Source organism: Gambusia affinis, linkage group LG02 (genome assembly GCF_019740435.1).
Source record: "Gambusia affinis linkage group LG02, SWU_Gaff_1.0, whole genome shotgun sequence".
NCBI lineage: Eukaryota > Metazoa > Chordata > Actinopteri > Cyprinodontiformes > Poeciliidae > Gambusia > Gambusia affinis.
Genome location: NC_057869.1, coordinates 24,744,768 through 24,766,702, shown reverse-complemented (window position 1 = coordinate 24,766,702; position 21,935 = coordinate 24,744,768). Strand labels below are relative to the sequence as shown.

Genomic DNA, 21,935 nt, shown 5'->3' with positions numbered 1-21,935 from the left:
TTCTCTGGCATTTTGAAAAGTTTGATGTTTGAAAGCACAGAGAAATATGAATTAATGTGATGCACAAGCAAAGAAACAAATTTTGCATCTTTCTGTCTGCCTGCGGACAGTAAAAACTGACCTTTGACCAGCTGCCAGCATTCCAGTCAGCAGGGCAGGGGATGTGTGTGTTGCAGGCGGACGTGGACTCAGGTTTGGGGATGTGCTTGCAGTCACTGGGATCCAGAGCTTCCTGCTCCTCCGCACTGACAGCTTGAACACAGAGAACCGTCCTTTTAGCCTGGCCCAGGCTACCACAGCTTGCTGAGCACTTATGCCAATCTCCAACCCACCATCTGCACAGACGACACAAACAAAAGCAACGATTTCCAAATAATCAATCCGGGATGAAAATGACTGTGCCTTGCCGTGGTCCTAATGTGAACCCGCCAATTCGGCAGTGCAGTGAAAGGTTCTGTGAGTCGCTTTCATTGTTCCCCACAGAAAATGTTCATAATGTGTCAGGCAAAGGGTAAAAGAAAAGCTGCTCAAAGAAAAGGATTCAAATTTTGTTCAAGGAAGGAGGCTTTTGCCCAGATGATGAACACATATCTTTCTCCACATTGTGGTGAACTGAAATGGTAAAAGAGGAAAAAATAAATAAAAAGGATTTTCACTGCAATAAATGGCAGTGAAAGAGAGGAGGACCTCTTAAAGGTTTTCTCTTCCATATTTTCATGCAGGTGTCAAAAGAGTAAGAAAATGCAACACATTCTCACTCCCTACTCGTCATATATTGACGACTTGGGATGACTTCTAAACATGCGTCACACGTTTACACATCAGGTACCCCCTTCGCATCAATAATTGATGATTTGGGAAGGTTCCCTCAACGTCACATGTTTTCCTTCAATTATTGACGCAAAGGGTTCTCTCAACTGCTCCCTAAGCATGCAAAACCCACGATTTGGTTAGGTTTAGGGTAAAGGTTACGGTTAGGCTTAGGGTTGAACCCCTTGTGTTAATTACTGGCGCAAAGGGGGTACCCCACGCGTCAACATGTAACGCTGAGGGACCTTCACATGCGTCAATATATGACGAGTAGGGAGTGAGAATGGGTTGGCAAATAATATGGGTTGGGTTAGCATCAAAAACAAATAAATAATGGCTTAATGTTATACTTGCAATTGACGGAACGTATAAAAACACGAAATGTCTTCAAACTGAGAGCTGTAACTTTGGTAAACACACTAAAGTAAAGGGAAATGAAGAGCTAATCTATTTCAGCCACATAACTCTTGGGTAAAAATATGAAATCCTCACTAAGTCGGCTGTTTATTTCTGTTCCAAGCAAATCTATAAATGAATAATTTAATAAGTGAAAGAATGAATATGGACACATGAACCGAAGGAAGTACTTAGTAGTGCACCCATAGCTTTTCTAATAATACTTAAGGCATGGATATGAACAGAAAACAATGCCAGTTCCAGCTCTGTCGTGTTGGCGGTGACAGAAAAAACTTTTGGCCAATCAACTGGGAAGGTTTCCACCAGATCCAGACTCTTTGGTAGGAATGTCATTAAGTTCATTTGCTTTCCCTCAATAAAAGGTTCAAAATCTTTAGTTCAGCCTGAAGAAACACTTCCCTATCAACACAGCTGTTACTGACTGCGGGAATGAGAAAAGTCTCAGAAACTTTAAAGTCCGTCTGTGTCCTTTCCAACATGGGTAATTGCTGCCATCTGCCCCGCTCCTCTAGCTGAAACACAGCTGCATGTCATCAGCAATGATGAAAATGTGCTTGTCAAATTTTTATGCATCACTGCCATGGCAACAAATTAATGTTCCCACATGATTTCAGGGGCAATCTCAGAGTCAAGAGTCACAAAATCATCAACAATCTCTATGTCTGCCTCCCTTCAGGACACTGAAGATTGTTTTAGCTTGATTTTTCAAATATATATATAAATTTTTATTTTTGTTTCATTTCTGATCATTTTCAATTTTATTTCTTCCAATTTCTCTTCAACATCTGTGTACATTTTCTACTTCAAAGAACTTACTGCCAGGCTGTGTTGACGTCTTTATTGCACATTTTAAAATCTAAACATTTTGGGGGTATTTGGTGCCAACTTAAAAAGCAGCCAGCCAAGAACGATCAACATCTTTTACTCAATTCTCTAGATTCATTTTCTTGAATGACTTCTACAATCTTTTAATTTGTTTCAGCATACAGATAGAATTTTTTTAGGCATGTTTTTTGTCATTCACCGATAACAGTGGTGATTCCATCATTCATTTCTCTTTACACAGAATGACTCTCTAATGTTCTCCTCTGCCTTGCCTGTAAAAGAATATAATTTATTATTTATGACAACTCAGAGAACATTCTGTAAGAATACAGATTGTATATTTCTCTCAGGAATCGTATTGATCTTGAAACGTTGTCAACGGCAGAAAAATCAAACTAACTGCAAAACACAGATAAAAAGCCGAGTTTCTTGAGTGCAGACTTCAACAGGTAATCACAAGGGTAATAATCTTTGGAAGGTAATTTGACCTTCTAAATAAATGCTACAATCGCTCTTTCTTTGGTTTCAATTGCAACACTTAATGTGTGAGAAGCCCTCGATGTCATTATCCGTGCTCTAGTTAGCTGAGAAGTGAAGCAGGTGAGATGCGTCACTCCTGCCTGGGATCCTCAGATGTAAAAAACAAAAACTGAACTCAAACTTATGATGAACTTCATAAACAAGACATGAGAGAGAGAGAGAGAGAGAGAGAGAGAGAGAGAAAGAAAACAGAGAAATGAGTGAAATGGGGACAATTAGTGAGTGCGAATACGTAGAGACTAAAAATGAACAGGTAACAGGAGCTAGAAATGGAAGCGGCTTAAAAAATACTGATGACAGGGAGTAAGAGGCAAATCATACCCCAATTTACATAAGGTTTAAAATCAAATAAAAACACATTTAATCTCCAAAAGGTTAAGACGAGACCTACACAATCATGTCCGCAGTGAAAGCAAAGGGGATTTCAGTTCAGAGCTACTTTATGTTTCGAGAGAAAATGGAGTTTCTTTTCTGAGTCTACCAAAGTTAACAAGCTACACTTTGGTACCAAACAGTGTGTGGAAGTAAAAAAGAAGAAAAGAAAAACATGTTCTCTGATCTTGAGTTGTATGGTCCATTATGAAGTAAGAAAACCTACATTGATGGTGGAATGATATGCTTTCAGAAATAACCAGGGCTGGTTTCACGTAAACGTGGACAAATGCTACAGAAAACCTTCAGTTTCAGAATCTGATGTTAACAGAGTCATAAGCTGATTTAAACATTTCCTCTAATCTGAGCGAGTGGGAAAGTCTTTTCGCATTGACCATCAGTGAGAAATAATGTTTGTGTTTGCTCCATCAAAGCATGTAAACCCTCCATGTAAAGTGTTTTTAAACCCCTATAACAACCAGCTGAGTGTTATAAACAACATTTCATTATGTTTAATGAAATTTTATATATCATTAAACATAGTGTCAGATTGTGAAAGTATTTTCCAGAAACTTTTCAGGGTAACTGCATGTCATTTTCTCCTCACCTTACTAAAACCAGATCATGCTTTCTAAAAATAAACAGACAAAAATGAAAGAAAGTACTTATCCTCTGAGATCAGGGAATCTTTATGGAGCTAGGATGAAAGTTGTACATATATATATTTTTTAAAAAACTAAATATAGTACCTCAAGTATTACTTCTTTTTTACAGTATGAGTAAGGTGCTCTTGTCTGGCAAGACATCATATCACATAATATAATTTGTAGTTGGGCTGCCATGTAGATGTAAAACAAGTTGTGTTACATGCAGAAGTCAGGAAGGAAATGAATGAGGGATGGATAATCTGAAACGGATTCTCCTCAGGATGGCATACAATCAAAATACTTATAATCCTACTTCAAAAGCCAAAGCGATAGAATGATTTACATTTCGCCATTAACGCCATATTAATACAGATTCAGGCTTTTTCTTATTTTCAGGGTAAAACTATAGAAGCATGGAAAATGCAGCAGGAAACAAAACGTGCCCCGTTTGTCTGAGAAAGCGCAGTGTGTCGTAAGTTACAGCATGCCTGGATGGCCGACTCACATGGCCGGGCACGGATCTCTGCGACAGCTGGTTTGGTTGCCATCAAGCCGAATGGAGGGGTCACAGAGATGCTCCTCAGCTATCCCGGTCGTCTTTTCCACACAGAAAACAATCTGCCTCTGCACACCTGGAAAACAAGTGGGAGCAGAACGAAAAAAAAAACTTTTCTGACTGGGCCGTGACACGGAGCAACAGCAGTATGCTTTTAAGTTACAGCCATGGGAAAAAGAGATTCCCATAGCAGTACTGGCAGAAAAAGAAAGTAAAAAAAAAAAAAAAACCCCACTAAATCAGACACTGCTGCTACCATATGCCATTATATGGCTAAGGGGGGAGAATGGCAAGTACTTCCAGTTAAAGCGACGAGTAAGTATCTCGGGTTTTGGCAGCAAGCTGGTCTGCAGTGTAGAGACGTGTGTTAGCACAGTGGCAGGAAGGAAAGACATCATCAATTACTCCAAGGAGGAAACCATTGCTGCCTATGGTGAGAGAATCCTTCATGCCCTCTGGTTGGTGCTTTTTACGCTCCTGCTCGGAAAGCAAATAGAAATGAAAATTTCTACTGCCATCAAGTTGGTGAATGCTGAAGGCAGCCTGTGGCAAACAATGATTTTGAATTATTCATTAAGCTTTTAGAAGAACCTTCCCCACAAGGTCCAGGTCATGCATTTCCTGTTTCGGTTATTTAATTGTGAAGCCTGTCACTGGAGTAATTTAATCTGCCCTATGTGTCACTGACATCTTGCATTCCCAGATTCTCTTCCATCCAAGAAATTTGCAAAGTCATCAGTTGCCACTGAGCCTTTCCAGATTTTGTATGAAGGATCATTTGCTCTCCAAAGCCTCCGTTTAGAGTTTCCAAGTATCATTTAGAGAGAGTTAGGTTGATTAGATCAATTCTGTTTTATGATTTGATTATTCTTTACTACTGAATTCATGCTGCTACTTAACCCCGCTAACCATATGCAATTCTAGATAATTTGAGGACGTTCAATTATTTGAGTGCACGGTTCATAAATTTAAAGGAGGTACTCAAAGACAAAAAGTTTGTAAAACAACACCACTGAGTCTCCTTGAGAGTCTAAATAGTACCTGGCTTACAGTCCAGAGCAAGTTGTCAAATAGAGGTAGAATGACCAGCAACGGGTGAGATCTGTGAAACCTAGCTGACATTTCTTTCCAAGACTTTTCGTCTAAAGCCGTTTTTGCTAAGACTTTTTATTCTGATACCATTTAGTCAGAGCTCAGATGTTTTTTTTTTTATGGTCTGACATCCGAGGATGTTTTCCTGAGAGCTGAGGATGTCCTCATGTACACCGTACAGCTGCAAGTGTTAATCTGTCACAGAAGGGAGTAAATTAGGTTAAGATCATACAAAGTAACTTGGCCTATAACTACTATGAAAAGGAAAAGTATTATTTTATGTTTAATTCAAGATACAAACATTTTTCTTCATACGCATCAAACAGACAGGCACTGCCCAGCATCAGCAGATATTTCCAATATGCTCACATTTTTGAAAAAGACTAAGACATGTTGGGGAAATGCTTAAAAAAAAAAGTTATGAAAATATCCTACATTTACATTGTGGCAGTGGTGATAGCACATTTTTTTTAGATTTTCAAATCTAAATGTAATGCACATACCCTCTAAATAACAATAAATAAAAAAACTAACATTTTTCTTAAAGTATAAATGCTTTTCTTTTTAAGCTAAAGCAGGAGCTGTGACATTTTACAAATTAAAAAAAACATTGCTTCAGTTAATAAAAATACATTTCAAAGCATTATTATTATTATGAAAAACAATCTTAATTCAGTTTTGTGGACAATGTCACAGTTTTGTTAATGTATTTTCCCCCCCCTTGTGTACAGAAATGACTTAATTATTTTCAAGTAATTTAGCCTGGCATTTCCTGCATTAGAGCTGTTTGCAGAAAACACTGGTTTGCTGAGAAGAAAAAAAAAGAAAAGACAAAACATAATAATACATACCAAACAAATGATAGGCTGGCCAGAAACACATTTCAGTAACTAGCCCCCTTTTAGAGAGCCAACTATGAACTATATTACACACAGCAGTACATCTAAGGACACCTCTCCTTAAGCTCTGACAGGTTTATCTCCAACTCCATGCACATTTCCTCTCACCCTCCAGAGGGTGAGAGGAAATGTGCAGGAGATTTCACTCTGCAGGAGCAGGAAACAACTAACAACCCCCCGTTCTGATCCTTCTCCAGGCCAGAGTGCAAGTCTGATAGCTAATTTACAAACAGCAACTCCCAAAATGTCAATAGGACCAGGTTAGACTGAAAGCCAGACAGAGAAAGAGAAAGGAAAACAAAACAACTGGAAGATCTTCTTGGGGAAATGTTTATTCAGAAATACATTAAATTCATTTTGCGTGAGGGTACAGTCAGTTTTTTTTGCCACCACTGAGAAACAACCACCATTTTTCTCTCTATGAAAAAAAAGAAGTCCAGAGAAAGAAAATATGGTTATTATAATTTGTTTTAAGAGAACAAATCTGGTTGGATGCAAACTCATGTATTTAAACATTCTTTGTCGCACACTGACGCGCGGATAAGTGCAGGCTCCCCTCTGTATCACTAATGTACCAATTTCCCAAACAACTATTTTAATATAAGAGTTTAACAAAAAATTTACACCATTTGCTGCAAAACACTTCACCCCTTCAACCTCCAAATATTTAGTGAGCCTCTCATAAACCGCCTACATGAGCAATTTCAATCAGCACAAGACTTTCATGACTGATTATGAGGAGGCTGCTGAGGAGAAAGACTGATTCTTGCATAGAGTGATAGCTTATAAACAACAGACCCTCTCTTTTAGTTTTAAAGGATTGAGAAAATAAAAAAAATAAAAAACAGTCTAAATCACCACAGGAGGTAAACCTGAAACAAGACAATCATATTTTGTTTATATATATATATATATATATATATATATATATATATATATATATATATAATTTTTTTTTTCTTACTTTCAGTTCATGTTTTACTCGCAGGGTTAAACGGCACAACAGTAATATACAGACAATAACTGTGATTGCAAGAACATACTACTTAAAGTCTATATATAAACATCTGCATGTCTGTGGAAAAAATGAACACTGACGCAAATTTAGTTCCCAGCTGAAGTCGATCCCCTCAGTCATATGAAAAACAATTGTAAAAAAAACAAAAAAAACTACTTTTCATGGCTAAATATGCAAGGACTTTGCTTGAAGAGATTAGCCACTGATTTCCTAAATCTGTGGAAGTTGGGTGATATTTGTACTAACAGAGGAAACAAAAAGTAAAAAACTGATCTAAAAGAAAGTACTAAGGTATGTTGTTGTTTATGTGATAGAAAATCCTACTGTCTTGCTGTTTATTCAAGTGGCATTCATGCATGTGGTACTCATCGTTGCTGCTTTTCACTGAAGTCTTCGAAGGCCTGTTTGTTTTCAAAAAGGCATTATGAAACATTTTGTTCTGTATTTTTAATTTTTTTTATTAATTATTAATTTATAATTTATGAATTATTTATTAATAATTTCAATACTTCTGAGGTTAATGCCTCTAAGACATATTTGAATGTTAACGGCAGAAATAAAATTAGTGCACTATGTCTACAACAGACAGGAAATGAATTCATTAAACTGACTTCATGAAAGCACACACAAAATGCATTGATTTTACTTATGTGCACTGGAATGCATATTTTACCAAAAATGTAAAGAGACACAAAATGAATGAGAACATGATGGGAAGCATTATGGAAAACTAAATGCTATAAAACTGGTTACATAACCGCATCTAATTATAATCATGGTTTAATTAAGGTTTAAAATCAAGTCCCACATATATAAAAAAAAAGATCTGATGGTTGCAGCTAAGATGGGGCGTAATTATCTAAAATATGGTTATGAGCTGCTCCTATTCAGAGGCAACTCAATATCTATTTCTGTGCTGCTGGATTAAACAGAGAATCCCCCCAAGGTGCAGAGGGGGACATGTTACAAATACTGACTGGAAAAGGCCTTTTTATTTATTTTAGGAGCAAGTAGGGTGAATGCATCAAAGTAAAAACAAATCAAGGACTCCCTCACAATGCGGACAGCTTGCTGTCTTAGTGAGCACGGGCCCAATCAGATTTGCCACGGCTGAACTGGTCAAGCTGGACGGGGGTCCTTGAAAAATCCTCTGAAAGTCAGAGTCACCAAACAGATTAGATTTCACTGCTTCAAAGTACTTTGTTTTTTTTTTTTACTGCTGCGTCTTCCAGGAGGAAAACGTGTCATTTGGACAAGATTTCATGTCCATCTAGCAAGGGAGGTTTGAAAAAGAAAAAGAGAAAGCACCGCACTTTTCATCTTCGCAAATCATCTTTTGAGTCATATGTTGTTTTCTTTCCACTTCACAACTGGATATCACCTTGTGTTGGTCTTTCACATTAATGTCAAATAAAATATATGCATGTTTGTGGGTGTAATGTGACAACATATGGACAACTTTAAGGGGTATGGATACTTTTGATTCATAAAGCCTGTATGAATCTACAGAGAATGGATTCTTCTCTGGATTAAGATTTCTTTATGGAAAACTCACTTATTTGAGGCTTATTTCACAGAGTGCATTTAAAACATTTAAAGGAAAATTCAGACTGGGAAGGATTCAAGTAAGAAATGTAAATACATCTATCCCTGATCTGAAGAATTATATAATACAAAAAATGTATAGCCTCTTGAATCATAAATTGTCAAAATGACTTAAAAAACCTGCAGGAATAAGATTGTTCTGTAGGCTACAAGACAACAACAAAGAAATAAAAACAAGCCACAAACATCTCAAACACTCCACAATTACTTACTATGTACGTAGAATGGTTTGAAATACAAGATATTTTAAAATTGGAGAAGCACTTTAATCAAATGTGACTCTGCTTCGTCTTAGATCATCTACAATCTCAGGCAGTCGCTCGCCTTTCACCTTTCTGCAGAGGTTGTTTCACAATGAGATGATTAAACACTAGTCGGAATCAGAAATGAGTCATCATCATTCGTTTATATCCAGATTTAAATAAAATAAATGGAGAAAACCGAGAACGAATGTACAGGAGTAGTCTGGGAAAATATGGAAAAAATACTTAAAAAAAAAAAAAAATTTTAAGGGGTTTTATGAAAGTTTTCAATAGATGCTACTGCAAAGTTACCGCACCCTTGTGAGGATCAAACTAAATCTCCAAACAGCCAAAGGCACTTGGTGAGAAGACTTATCTGCTCAACGACACAAGCAACTCTTCTTCATGTCTCCACCTTATAGCAGAATTAGGCCAGTAGCTTCTAATATTTATTTCTGGGATGTACAAAAAGAAAAAAATACAAACAAGGGCCCAAATGAACATGCTTCTCTCTATTTAGGTCTTTGAAAAACTCTGCAGTAAACAGAGTAAAATGATGCAGCTGGTGACGCAGGTTTGATGACGTAAAGCTCCTGCTTTAGTGTGATGTGAGAAAAAGGCTACTCTTTTTTTCTTTTTCTTTTAAGGTTCATGAGAATATCGGCACAGGATGTAATCAGGCCGCGTGCAACAGCAGGTGAATATTACACGAGACATTAATACCTCAGCACAAAGGCGGATCGGTGATCAAGTCGTCAGCAGCACCAAGTGGAGGAGCTGATGTGGTCAAAAGAGTCTCCTGTTAGACTTCTAACAAGTGGCTCTGCGCACAGGGAGATAGTGCTGGAGCAGATTAGACTGCACTCTGCAACCACCATCAGCAACACAGCTGATGAGGGGAGCATTTTTATAGAAGGAATTTCCAGCCCTTCATCAGAGCATCAGAGAGTAAGCTGCTTTGAAGCTGAAGGGTCACCAGGACACATTTTCTCCTGCGTTTTCTAGTCTGCATGAAAGCAATTTCTGGAGCAATCTGTGTGGATTTCTGCCCGACACTTTGATACCTGACATGTTGCAGCCAGCGGATCAAAGGCGGCCCTCAGATGTTCGTTTTCACACACCACTCGCCACCTGTAGCGCACGTAGCTGTAATAGGTCCATACTTAAAGTTGCCGTAGTCGCAGCATGCAGCGGTTAGGTTTGTGAAACCCCCCCCCCCAAAAAAACAACATAATTTCAAATGCAGCACAAGTTTTTTTGTTCTAAATTCTTGAGAATGAGTCACATATGGAAACCCCCCCCCCAAAAAACACCTGCAGGTAATCTCCTCCTCTCTTTTTTAATCTAGCTTTTAAAGTCTGAGGCTAAACCTAATCTTACCTCTTCCACAGGTAACACTGCACTCAGTCCACGATCCGTATTTCCAGAAGTAAACACGCCCGGGACTGTCGCCATCCTCTGAAACACTTTGACTGACTGTGTACTCATATCGCACTCCAGGATTGGTCTCCTGGAACAGAAGCTGGGACACGAGGCGGAATCGTTACAAAAGTCTGCTGTTGGTGTAACCAACTATTCTAAGCAGCACAGAACTGAGGAAAAGTAAATGACACAAAACCAAAATGAAACAGAGATGCTGCGCCTTAAAACACACAGATCTGAGTTAGGAAACTAGAGATATTCGAGTTCTTCTAATAATCTTAACCTAGAAGTTCGGATGCGGCTCATTTTCCAAGAACTTTTAGAGCACAAAATAAAAGTAATAAAAGGAGTAAGAAATGCGTTTCCACCAGTTTTTCTGTTCAGCTGCTGTTGTAACCCCATTCTTTATCTCACCAACCTTTGCTGTCAATTTAAACAAGGATAGCTGGAGGTAGCAAACAACTGTCACTTCCAGGTATGATTTTAAAAAGTTATTACTTTTGGTTTCCTGGTACTGATCAATAAGTGAAAACAGAAAAAATAACAGTTGAAGCACTATGATCGCTTCAATGGTTATCCATCAACAACAAACCTGCAAAACATTTTCAAGGACATATTTCTTTTCGACTTAAGCTAAATTACAGTAAAGAGAACCGAGTTAATTCCAGGTCCAGAAAATTAAAACAAGAGGTAAATAAAACCTGATTGACTGCAAACGGACGGAAAAGAAAAGAACACTGAAGATTTTGTGAAGTGAATGTGTTTGAAAACTTTTGTATTCCCTCATCGGAATATGAACAATTGAGCAAAAAGTTAAAGTAAAAAAAACCCAAACAAAAACAAAAACAATTTGGCAGTAAGCAGAAATGCAGAAAATGGGATAATATTTTCAATTAAATTATCAGGTTCAACTCATTTGAATTCCATAATGCAGACTGTTTCACAGTCATTTATATACAAACATATTACCTTGTGCCAGAAATTCAATTAAAATACTTCTATCACAAGGCAAATATGTGATTTGCTGCTGAATTGATAAGTTTGCACACTTTAAAGCAGAGGGAAGACATTGTTGGATACTTTATGAGGCATTATCAAAGTACAACATATTGCCAACTGTGTTCATAACATTCAGATCAATAACAACTTCCTCTGGTGTAGCTTTTCATGATCATCCTCTCTCCATTAGACCACTGCCAACTGATTACTCCATCAGCTTTTATCTTCTCTAAAGCTTTAAGGCAACATCCCAGAAACTTCCCGACTTGTGTTTATTTGCGTTGCCAGGTCTTTGGTCCCGTCATGATGGCAGCGAGGTTGGAACTCAAGAAACCGATTCTGTGGACCGATGAGCTGCAGAAGTGAAGCGCAGGAGTTTCTGTACATGATCAGCCGAGTGATTTGTGTGAATCAGAAACGTCCGTCCACAAATCCAAATAATTTAACAATCATGTTTCTCAACTGTAGGAGGAAGTCAGAGTACTCAGAGAGAACTCTGTGAATACAAACCAATTCTTAACTTTTACGTGATGCATCTTGTCAAAACCTTTCATGGACTGGTTCCCTGTCTCTGCATCCGAAATAGATTTGAACTCAGCATTTACATTTGAAAGTGAGAAAACTGGGAGAATCAGCTCTGAATGAAGGCGGCGAATGGTAGTTTAGTCATGAATTGTGCTTTTGTTGGTGGAATAGAAAACTCCAACATGCTAGATGTAATAAAGGAATCAATTAGATACAAGGAAACACATTTTCCCTCCATCTGATACCAAATATGAAAATAGAATAGCTTCTTTAAGAAAATGGGGGAGAAAAAAAAAATCCCCTCCAAATTCACAACAAACGGCATCAAGAAAAAGGGTTGGAGGTTTTGCCACACCCCTCCACATTAAACGGACTGATACACCACCTCAAAAGAGCAGCGCGTGCAAAATAGTCGAGGAAGCTCAAAGTGTTTTGCAAGAAGCAATTCTAACTTGCCGAGGGCTTTGCAGCTGAAAAACATGGAGATGATTTAATCTGCTGGTTTTTTTTTTGCTGCCCTCGGTAAGTTTTCAGCCAAACTTTAGTGCGCCGCTCACTCCAAGTTGGAGAGAACTGTCACAGGAAGAAGAAAGACGTAAATCTAAGTTGTTTTTCTTGTGGTATGATTTAATCAGTTCCTTAATTTTGCTATGAAGAAGTCTTGGCTCACTCTTCTTCCCTTCACTTTATTAAGGCTTTCAGACATTCCTCAATGCTGAACTTTTGCATTCCTTCTGCACCATTTTAGTTTGCAATGTACAAATTAATCGGTCAGAAAATCTGGGCCAGTTTTCCTTAATCCACCCAGATTTTTCCGTCCATGATCATCGGTTCAAACCTGGAAAACGAAACACGTGCTGCTACACCCTCCACCCAGAGGAGGCTGAGTCTTTGCAGCTGAAAATACATGTTCTCCTCTATGAGCTCTTTATTGTCCAGAATGATCTTCTTCACAGTTACATACGAGAATGTTTGACTCTGACCTTTAATCGGTTTACAGATTGACGACTATTAGCAATTGCTTCTCTAAGGTCATTACTTTCTCCTCAGCACTGTCTCGGTTGACAACATTTTCCCTGACTGTAGGAGCAAAAACAAAATAATCCATCTGTTGCTTTTATCTATTGACCTGCAGCGCTCTAAACAAACAGTGCACTGATTTTAAGCATTGACATGAAGGGAGGTGTTGCCTTTTAAGGGACAATCCTACCTGGATCCACAGCGGCTCCATCGTGGGCCCAGGAGACGTCAGGTTCTCCAGCTGCCCCGTCCTCTCGTAGGTGAACACGGCTCCCGCCGCCTTGTATTCCCCGTTCCACTGGATCGTCCAGCCTCCATTCAGAAAATACTTGTTGGGGATGTCACTCCGTAGCGCCAGGAAGTTTCCAGCTTCAGTGACCTCTTCGATTAGGATGTCCCAGGCTCCCTCCGGGATCAGTCCAATGTCTACATAGCCTAAACAGCAGCACGTCTGTTAGATTAAACATTCACCAAGACATCCCAGGAACAAATACGGACAAATTAAATGAACATGCAAGGGTAGGAATTCAGAAAATTTATAAAATATATAGTGTGAGTTTTAGTTTAAGCAGAAGTTCATATTTCCAGAAGTTATTTTTCCTTCTTTTTTGTTTTTTTATAAATTGTAAATTTGCAACTGTAAAACAATGCTGACCAATAACATATCAGGGGTAAAATAAAAAGAAGAATAAAAAATCTTCATCAGTCAAATAAAATCCACAGAAGCCTTTTCCTTTTTAATCATATCGTACAAATTCACCCTTTTATGGCGTGTCAAAGCATCCTAATCTGTAGAGAAACATACCAAAACCTTCCCTCTCTTCAAATGTTCTCCTGACGGTTGTGCAGGTGGAGCCGTTGCCGTTGCAGACGCCGCAGCGATCCTCGACAGAGCTGGAGTTAATCACATAATCGCAGCCGATGCTCTGCAACAAAACAGGCCCAAGAGGTGTCAAACGGCATCCTATCAGACTTGAAGGGAGTGGGAGGCAACATTTACAGTTTGTCTCTAGAGAGATAAGCTCTTGAAAAGGATCAATTTATACTTACTTTACCTAGAACATGAAAAAACCCCAAAACAAAACAAAACACAAAAACAGCTCATTCTGCGTCATTGAGAGCGTTGAGTTCAAGAGGAGAGCAGACACAAAGGAGAACGTGTAGTTCTAGGTTGTTTTTTTTTCTGTGTTGCTTTGCTGTTTTTATCTCCCTCCATGCAGAGTTGCTGCTCCCACCAGGTGCAAAAATGATTTAAAAAAAAGGCACGATATTTAACAAAACAGAGAGAGACGCTCAGCGGTAGACGTCAGTTCATTAAATTAAATTATACGAGCAAAATATTATTTTAATACAGTGCGGATGTGTTCATGCTGGTTTCACACCATTCCAGGTGAAGCAAAGATAATGAAACTAAGAAGCTTTTAAATTAGTCGATCAGGTTGTTTTTGATGTGGGAAAACCAGCAAAAAAGTATTTCTGAAGCGCTTTAATTCGATTTTTTTTCTTTTTTTGTTCAAAATGTCGGACTTGTTTAAACCTCCTTATCTGTATATGAATAAATAACAGCGGCAGGTCAACATGGCATTTTAGAAAAACGGCAACAAAAAGTTTTCAAACTTTTTTCCTGATTCAACCCTTTAACATCGCTAAGAAAAACAAAAACAGATACACGTCATGCAACTAAATTGCAAATGCAGACGCTGCCTGGAGTATGCTGAACTGTTTGTTTTATCTCCAACACATTTTTAATAATTAATAAACGCAACTCAGAAATAAATGAATAAAGCTGTAAAATGGGCACTTTTAACAAAAAAGAAGCTGTGAAGTTGATGATTAAAGTAGAAGAAAACAGGTTATCCTAAAACTGCCTTAGGAATGTTGCAGTCTTATTTTTCCACAACAGAATAAAAGTTAAGAGTCTCATTGGTTTGGAGACACTGATCTCAGTCAAACAACGTAAAGGAGGAATAAACGACGCACACAATAAAGATCATTCTTTAATATCGCAGTGACTTTTCCGTTACTAAAGCAGGCAAGTCAGAGAGTATTTGGGTGAGTGACAAAAAATGTCACTAAATGTCAAAACGCCAGGTCTGACTGGTGTCCACTCAGCATACAAACATCGTCTATCAGCGGCTGGCATTTTAGCCCGGGGTGAAAACACCATGTTGCGCTCTCACCTATCTAGACGGATAACGGCGGCTCATTCTCCTATCAGCATGCTCATCGTCACGCGGAATGTCAAATACGCCGCATGTGGCCGCAGAGAAAACGAGGTGAGGGTTAAATTAAAGGCCTGCATAATTAATGTTGCGATTCTGTCGAGCAAAGGAGATGCTGAAAGCTAAATCTAAGCAAGTAAGGTTCAACAAATGCAGCTGGGGTTGGGCTAAAGCGATCAGTCAGTAAGGAAAACTAATCGCCAAGCAGCAGCCATTGGACAGACACTTTATGTAGCTCCCGTATCAATATGAATGCAACATTAAGGTTAAGGTCACAATGAAAACAACCAAGGCAAGATAAGAAGTTTAATGCTGGACTGCTTGGTAAAACACAACTGGAAAAAGTAGAAATAGTGATGCAAACTGGTGTTAATGGTCAATTTAGAATTTCAGAATAAGTAAAACCTTATAGCAACATCTTTGTGAATCTAATATTTCAGTATATTACAAATATGCTCTTTTAAAAAAAACTATTTCTCCTAGTATTACAAGTCTTTTGCAAGAGAAATGCAACAGAAAGTACAGGATTGCTGAATGGTGCTGACAGTAAAGCAATAACTTTCCCCAGTCTGCTGCACTCTGCTGATTGACAGAAGGCTGGTACTCTCTTCTGTTTATTACTAAAAAGACAAATTTGCTGCTTTTGAAATATTTCTGATCGGAACAAGAAATGAGAGTTATGCCATGGAAACTCCAGGCTGGCATCTAGAAACATAGTTTCTGTCAGGCACAAGACTACAGACGTCATCCTAGCAAGGACACAGAGAGATTTGGGATATTTGGATGGTATTTATTGTAGATGCTGCTTTACTCTATATATTAAAATTAATTGATAAATGTTACGGGCAACAACATAATAATCGCTGATTTGTGTTAAACATAGTACACTTTTTTGCTTTCTTTTTCTGCAAATACTGTGAAATCCCCCCCACTATATTTTTACTCAAGGTTATCAAAACTCTACCATCTCATATCCATCCATACCCAAAGCAGAGAAACAAATGAAACCAAAGTGGAGTTTAGAACATGTGGTTCATCGATACCTGACAAACGCCATTGATGCACATGTCTCTACTTTTGTTGCCTTCGTAACACGGAGTCCCATCAGCGACGGCGTCTCGCATTTTCTCTGAGAAGTTTTCATTGAAGGGCCGGCAGTGAAGTTCACAGGGGTTAACTGTCAGGGGGAAAAAAGAGCCAAACACAAGAAATACAGGGGCATTGCAAACATATTCTAGGTGAGTTAAGATGGAGGTATTGCTAACAAGGTAAAAAAAATAAAAGAAAATGTTTCCAATGATAACCGTCTTATGCACATCCCTCAAATTACAATGATTTATTGAGGCAGTTTAGACAAAGTTTCACATTTCTTATGTTGTGTTTTGCTTACAGAATAAAAATCCTGCAGGCACTGGAGAATAGAAAGTAAGAAAATTATATTTACATCTATAAAATATTTATTCGGAAATGTGTAAACAGGTTAACAAATATGTTCATGTGAGGCTTTTCAGCAAAGCATTTTATTTTTTGGAAATAATCACAGTTTGGGACACCAGGTTAAAACTGAACTTATGCAGTAGAAAATATTAGATTATGTTTTTTTCAGGCCCACATTTCGTTCATTTAATCCAATAAATAAAATCAGACTTAGGGACACCGGAGACAATGATCTTGAATAAATAATGAATAGAAGTTTTCGACAAGGATAAGGCCTTTGTTTTAGGCATAAGCGGGGGAAAAAAAAGCTAATCAATAACCAACCTTAATTATCCAATGCACAAAACAGGCACAAACCATTCGAACACAAGCTTGTTATGAAAGACAATGGCAGCCAAAAGATAGCAACACCAGTTTGTGTCTTTTTAAAAATAGAAGGAGGAAAAGTGAAAGAGCATACCTTTCATTGGACGAACTCACCTTTGTTGGTAACTGCCTCCCACTTGTAGAACTTGCCCTTGTAGGGCAACGTGTTGAAGTGAGTACACTGAATATTTCTGAAGGAAGGCCAATCAGCTTGACACGGTGTGGTGTTACACAGCCTGTACCGCCGCCGCTCTCCCAGACAGTAGTTTCCTCTGTGCTTTGGACTGTGGGAAATTTAAAGATGTGTTCATATTGATGTTTTGACAAGGAGTTAGATCTGCGCAATTTAGAATGCAGGCATTATAAAATGTCAGATCAGCATGCAAGAAAATGCAGAAAATTATGATTGTAAATGACCAAACACCCTTATTAGAGGAAATTACCGGTGGTATTTTAAGACAGGACTTTTCCTACATTCCATTATACAAGTAGAAAAGATCTGCACTTTTTTTAGTATTGGGGTTGGAAGTCAACTCTGACAAGTGAGACATATGCCTAAGGCAACTAAAATGGAAATCTCCACAATATGTGGCATGTCAGACCTTCACAGGTGGAGACGGGGAAGCTGAATCACTTATTCTGCTTGGCATTCACAACTATTTTCAGCACATAGTTCTCTGTTGTCCAGAGAGTCTTCTGCCTGTTACCAATGATTAAACAGGGGAGTTTGAGAAATGACAGAATGTGACAAATGTGTCACTATTTGTTTTAAATATCTCAGAAAACAGCTGAATTTGCTTACATGCCAGTGTAATAAATTAGCTTTTAAAAAAGCAGCTGTTTTTGGAGAGAGCTTTGGCTTTATTCCAGTATGTTTCTTTTGAAATATTTTTTCTTTCTTTTTTGCAGCAGACCAAATAAAAACTGAGATCTACAACAATAGTAAATTTTTAATGTCTCAGGGAAACATAGGACATTTCAAATTTTATTAGTCGCATCCATTGACATCTTGTTCACCTTTCAAACAAACACCTTTTGTCCAAGATAGATCTACAAAATTTGTTAAAAACTTTGAACTCTCAATGTTGGCTTCAAAAACAGGCAAAATGGTCTTAAATGACATCCGAATGAACAGAACCGAGCCTTGTGATGAGCTGTGACAAAAACAGTTTTCCATCTGCAATAAGCAGTGATGACGAGAAAGAAACCAAAAGTAACCAAACCATTTTTGTATCTTATTGCGTTTCATCTCAGGACATGAAGGCACAGGTAACATAATGAACCACACAGATATGACCAAACGAGTAAAATACAATCAATACACTACGGATCTATGGAACTGCATTGTTCAACTCTTGGGTTATAAAACCTGGTAACCCAAAATTTGTTCCCAATCATTGTCAACTTTGTAAGCCCAGCGGAAATGACCAGCTGGGCTTACCATTGGCCTTTGTGAGGATCCTTTGGTGCAACTTGGTTAAGGAAAACCCAACAGCTGGGTTGGCCAAGTCCAGTTCTAAAGAGCTCGCGCAACTCTTGCATGAATTACCTCATCAGCGCAACATTCAGTCCTTCTAATGAGGTATTAATTAGATTATTGGTGTGTTGGAGCTGAAATACATCCAAAATCAAGTCCCACTTGGACTTGGCCAATCTCCAGGATTGGACTTGGCCTCCCTTTATGGCAAAACTGATCCATTGTAGGATTTTTCTCATAATCCCACTATCTGATTGAGCTGGAATGCACACGGATTAAAGCCGCCATTTTGGATTGTAGAATCCCTAGTGTCCCACCTTCATCCCCGGGGGAAAGAGCTAAAACTGAAGCTGCATCAACAGAGTCACTGCCATCACTGAGGACCTCCATCAATCAACCAATCTCACTTGCAGAAGAACAGAAGTACGAGCTGAAAAACTTAGAGGATGCTTAATGGCATTCTTCGACAAGATGGAGGACTGATAAACGGGAGTGTGACTCCTCAGCATTCCCTGCATACGTACATCCAACCTTCAACACCTCTCCAAAGGGTTCACAGTAAATAATCTGTCAAGGTGAAACAACTTCACTGCGACTGTAAATCAACACACAAGGGTGAGTCTGTATTTAATTTCTCCATAAAACTTCTGTGGTTTTATTTATTACACAACAATAGTATTTCTTCAGCATCTACATTATTAATATCTAGGTTTACCTTACAAGTTAAAATGATTATAAATTTAATGTATAGCGGATCTTATATTTAGTGAAATGCTTTCCAGCTGTCATAAACTCTGATTTATCCTGTTCTGACATTTAATTTTTCATTTAGTCTTTTTTTTAAACCAGGAAAATAAAATCCTGAAGGAAATGTCATGGGCTACACAATGGCAGAACAATATAAAAACCATTCCAATCTTTAGACTCGTAGATACAACATTTGACTTTATCAAAACAAATCCCATAAAACATCTAGAGCCAGAGATTGTTCACCAAGAACCCTTTAAAACGGCTCTATGAAACCATCTCTATCTTTAGATCTGTTTGCAATTGGCTGCAGAAGTTAGGAGCAGCATTTTTAAAAGTTTTCTTTCCCCAGTTGTTTCCTGGCCTTTGGTACACACAGAGAAAAAGCCTCGGACCAAAGACTGTAACCGGTTGGACTTTGCCTTTGGACACGGTCCTGAAGAAACGGTCTTTATAGATTCAAACCCATCAGCCTGCGAGAGGACAAGTCACACCATCTGACAGATGAATAGGGTTTGAGGTTTGAGACGAGTCTTAAAGCTCCATGGTAAACTGTGTCCAACATTTTAAGGCCAGGTGATGAAGCGTGCATATGAATTACAAGCATAATCATAAAAGAGGCAACCTTCTTATTGGTATAAAATAAAACACTTAGTCAGAATTTAAAAACAAAACCCAACTTCAGCTTTAGTCTTTTTAATAACCGTTGAATTTATAGGGAGTCATTGATTGAAAGTCCAACATACAAATGACAAAACTGCTTTAAGATCAAAGATCAGCAATTATTTACATTTTGTTCTACTCAAAACAAAATAGATCATGAAAAAAATCTTGTTGCTTTATGATTCGCTAAAATAAGACGGTTTGGTTTAAGGAAGTTATGTCTCTCTGACAGTTCCAGTGATGCAGTCATCACTGATCTCATTTGAAGAAACGAATCCAGTTCTATAATTATGAGGAGTGTTCATGATTATGAATTAACGCAGATTGTTTCAGTCTCTTCATATGTTTTTCTCTAATAAATGACACAGAAGGATGTAAAATGATGTGAAACTGGCTGGGGCCAATTCCATCCAGGTCATTGTCACAGTAAAGACAGACCTAAAAGCTACTAAACCCAGACAACTGACTTGTCTGGACGGTGGGCTAAAAGATCATAGTGAAATGAATAAAATATTAGAACCATTTGACCAGAGAGGAAATCATGAATTAGTAAAAGAAATCTTTTTTTTTCCTCGTTGTCTACGGATATACGACTGTGTAAGAATTAGTCAGCATGGAGCAGGAACGAATTCAACAGATCATTGGAGAAGGAAGAGTGCGTTCAGAAAAAGATAAAGACCTCTTGGTTAAGGTATTTGAACCACTGACACAAAGTAAGAATATTTAAGTAATTTTTTTTTTTAATGAGGTATTATGATTGTCTTTAGGAGGGCAGGTACTGATGAAGTGCTGACTGAGTAGCGTCAAAGGTCAACGGTCACGCCGATTCACTGCAACTTCGTATAAATTTAATGTTCAACTGGTTAATTTCTGATGCTATCCTGTTTCAGTTGCCGCAGCTTTCAGCGTTAGTGACCAGGGAGCAGTCGAGTGCAATTAGCAAAAGCCAGCCATGTGTGAACCCTCTGTTGGAAATAACTTCAAGTCATTGATCATAATTAGATGTGCGTTACAGGGTGAGACCAGCAGCTTTGTAAAGAAACACACACAGAGGCAGTTGAATCTCAAAGAGTGCGAGTGTGTGTTCCACATCTCATCCTTTGCTCCACAACCTCCGCAATTCACGTCCTCCACCATAGTTATATAATGTATACCTCATGAAAATGTGCCCTGGTAGCCGCTAACAAGGACAGCTATTATCGGACCTTCTGGTGATAAGACGAGGGATAACTTTGAAGTTACGTCTCTTTGACCGAAAGTAATAAGAGCGCAGCCTCTCTCACCCTTCATTAGTGGGCAAGTTGCTCTGCCGTCTCTTACATTTTTAATTTCTCCTGCTATCCAGGGACTTACAAGCTGAGAGTGAAGAAAATATGAAGTAGAGCATTAGGTTTGATTTCTCTAATAAAATACACAGTATTTTCATACTCTTACTAGTATCACCAGATGCTTATTATGTTACATTTTAACTTGAATTAAAGGAATATTATTTTATCTTTGAGTATGTCAAAGTATGTCACTGCATTTAATGAGAGCAGGTCAAAGTTCATGGTTAAATCCAGTTGACAATTACTGCAAAGTTATTAGAGACATGCACATACAAACAAAGCAATTGCAATTATAAAAGTGGCTTCACAAAGAATCGATGGAGCTCATTACATGTCCGTACTATATTTTCTTTCTTTTGTTCCTGTTTTACTTGTCTCCTACAACTTATAGATTTGTCTCTGCTTCGACACACCGTGTCAGATAATCAGTTAATGAGCAAACCTATGGAGAACTTGACTGCTTAGTGAGGAGGTAATTCAGTCATGCTGGACCAGAGACACACCTAATAGTTGCAGGACACCGGAGCTCAAGGCCTGCATGTGAAGAACCCTTTTTTGGAACACAAAGTCTCTCAAAAATGACAAAGTTTCCTGCTGTAACGTGACAAACAGTAGGAAATGTGAGGGATTCAAATCATTTTGTGTTGGTACATCAAAACAGTTTTAAATCTGATTCAGAGCAAAAACGAAAATCCAAGTGGAATAG

The 21,935-nt window shown here is 38.3% G+C and overlaps 1 protein-coding gene across 2 annotated transcripts in view; it reads right to left on the bottom strand.

The window, feature by feature from the left end:
- Positions 1-21,935, bottom strand: part of LOC122847118 (A disintegrin and metalloproteinase with thrombospondin motifs 7) — a 126,698-nt gene that overhangs the window by 36,553 nt on the left and 68,210 nt on the right. For both annotated transcript variants that reach the window (XM_044144499.1, XM_044144489.1), the window contains exons 13-19: positions 17,129-17,298; positions 16,255-16,388; positions 13,795-13,915; positions 13,180-13,424; positions 10,404-10,545; positions 4,117-4,243; positions 122-335 (exon numbers count right to left, since the gene is read on the bottom strand). In XM_044144499.1, coding sequence (XP_044000434.1) covers positions 122-335; positions 4,117-4,243; positions 10,404-10,545; positions 13,180-13,424; positions 13,795-13,915; positions 16,255-16,388; positions 17,129-17,298 — 1,153 coding nt within the window. The remainder of the gene's footprint in view (positions 1-121; positions 336-4,116; positions 4,244-10,403; positions 10,546-13,179; positions 13,425-13,794; positions 13,916-16,254; positions 16,389-17,128; positions 17,299-21,935) is intronic.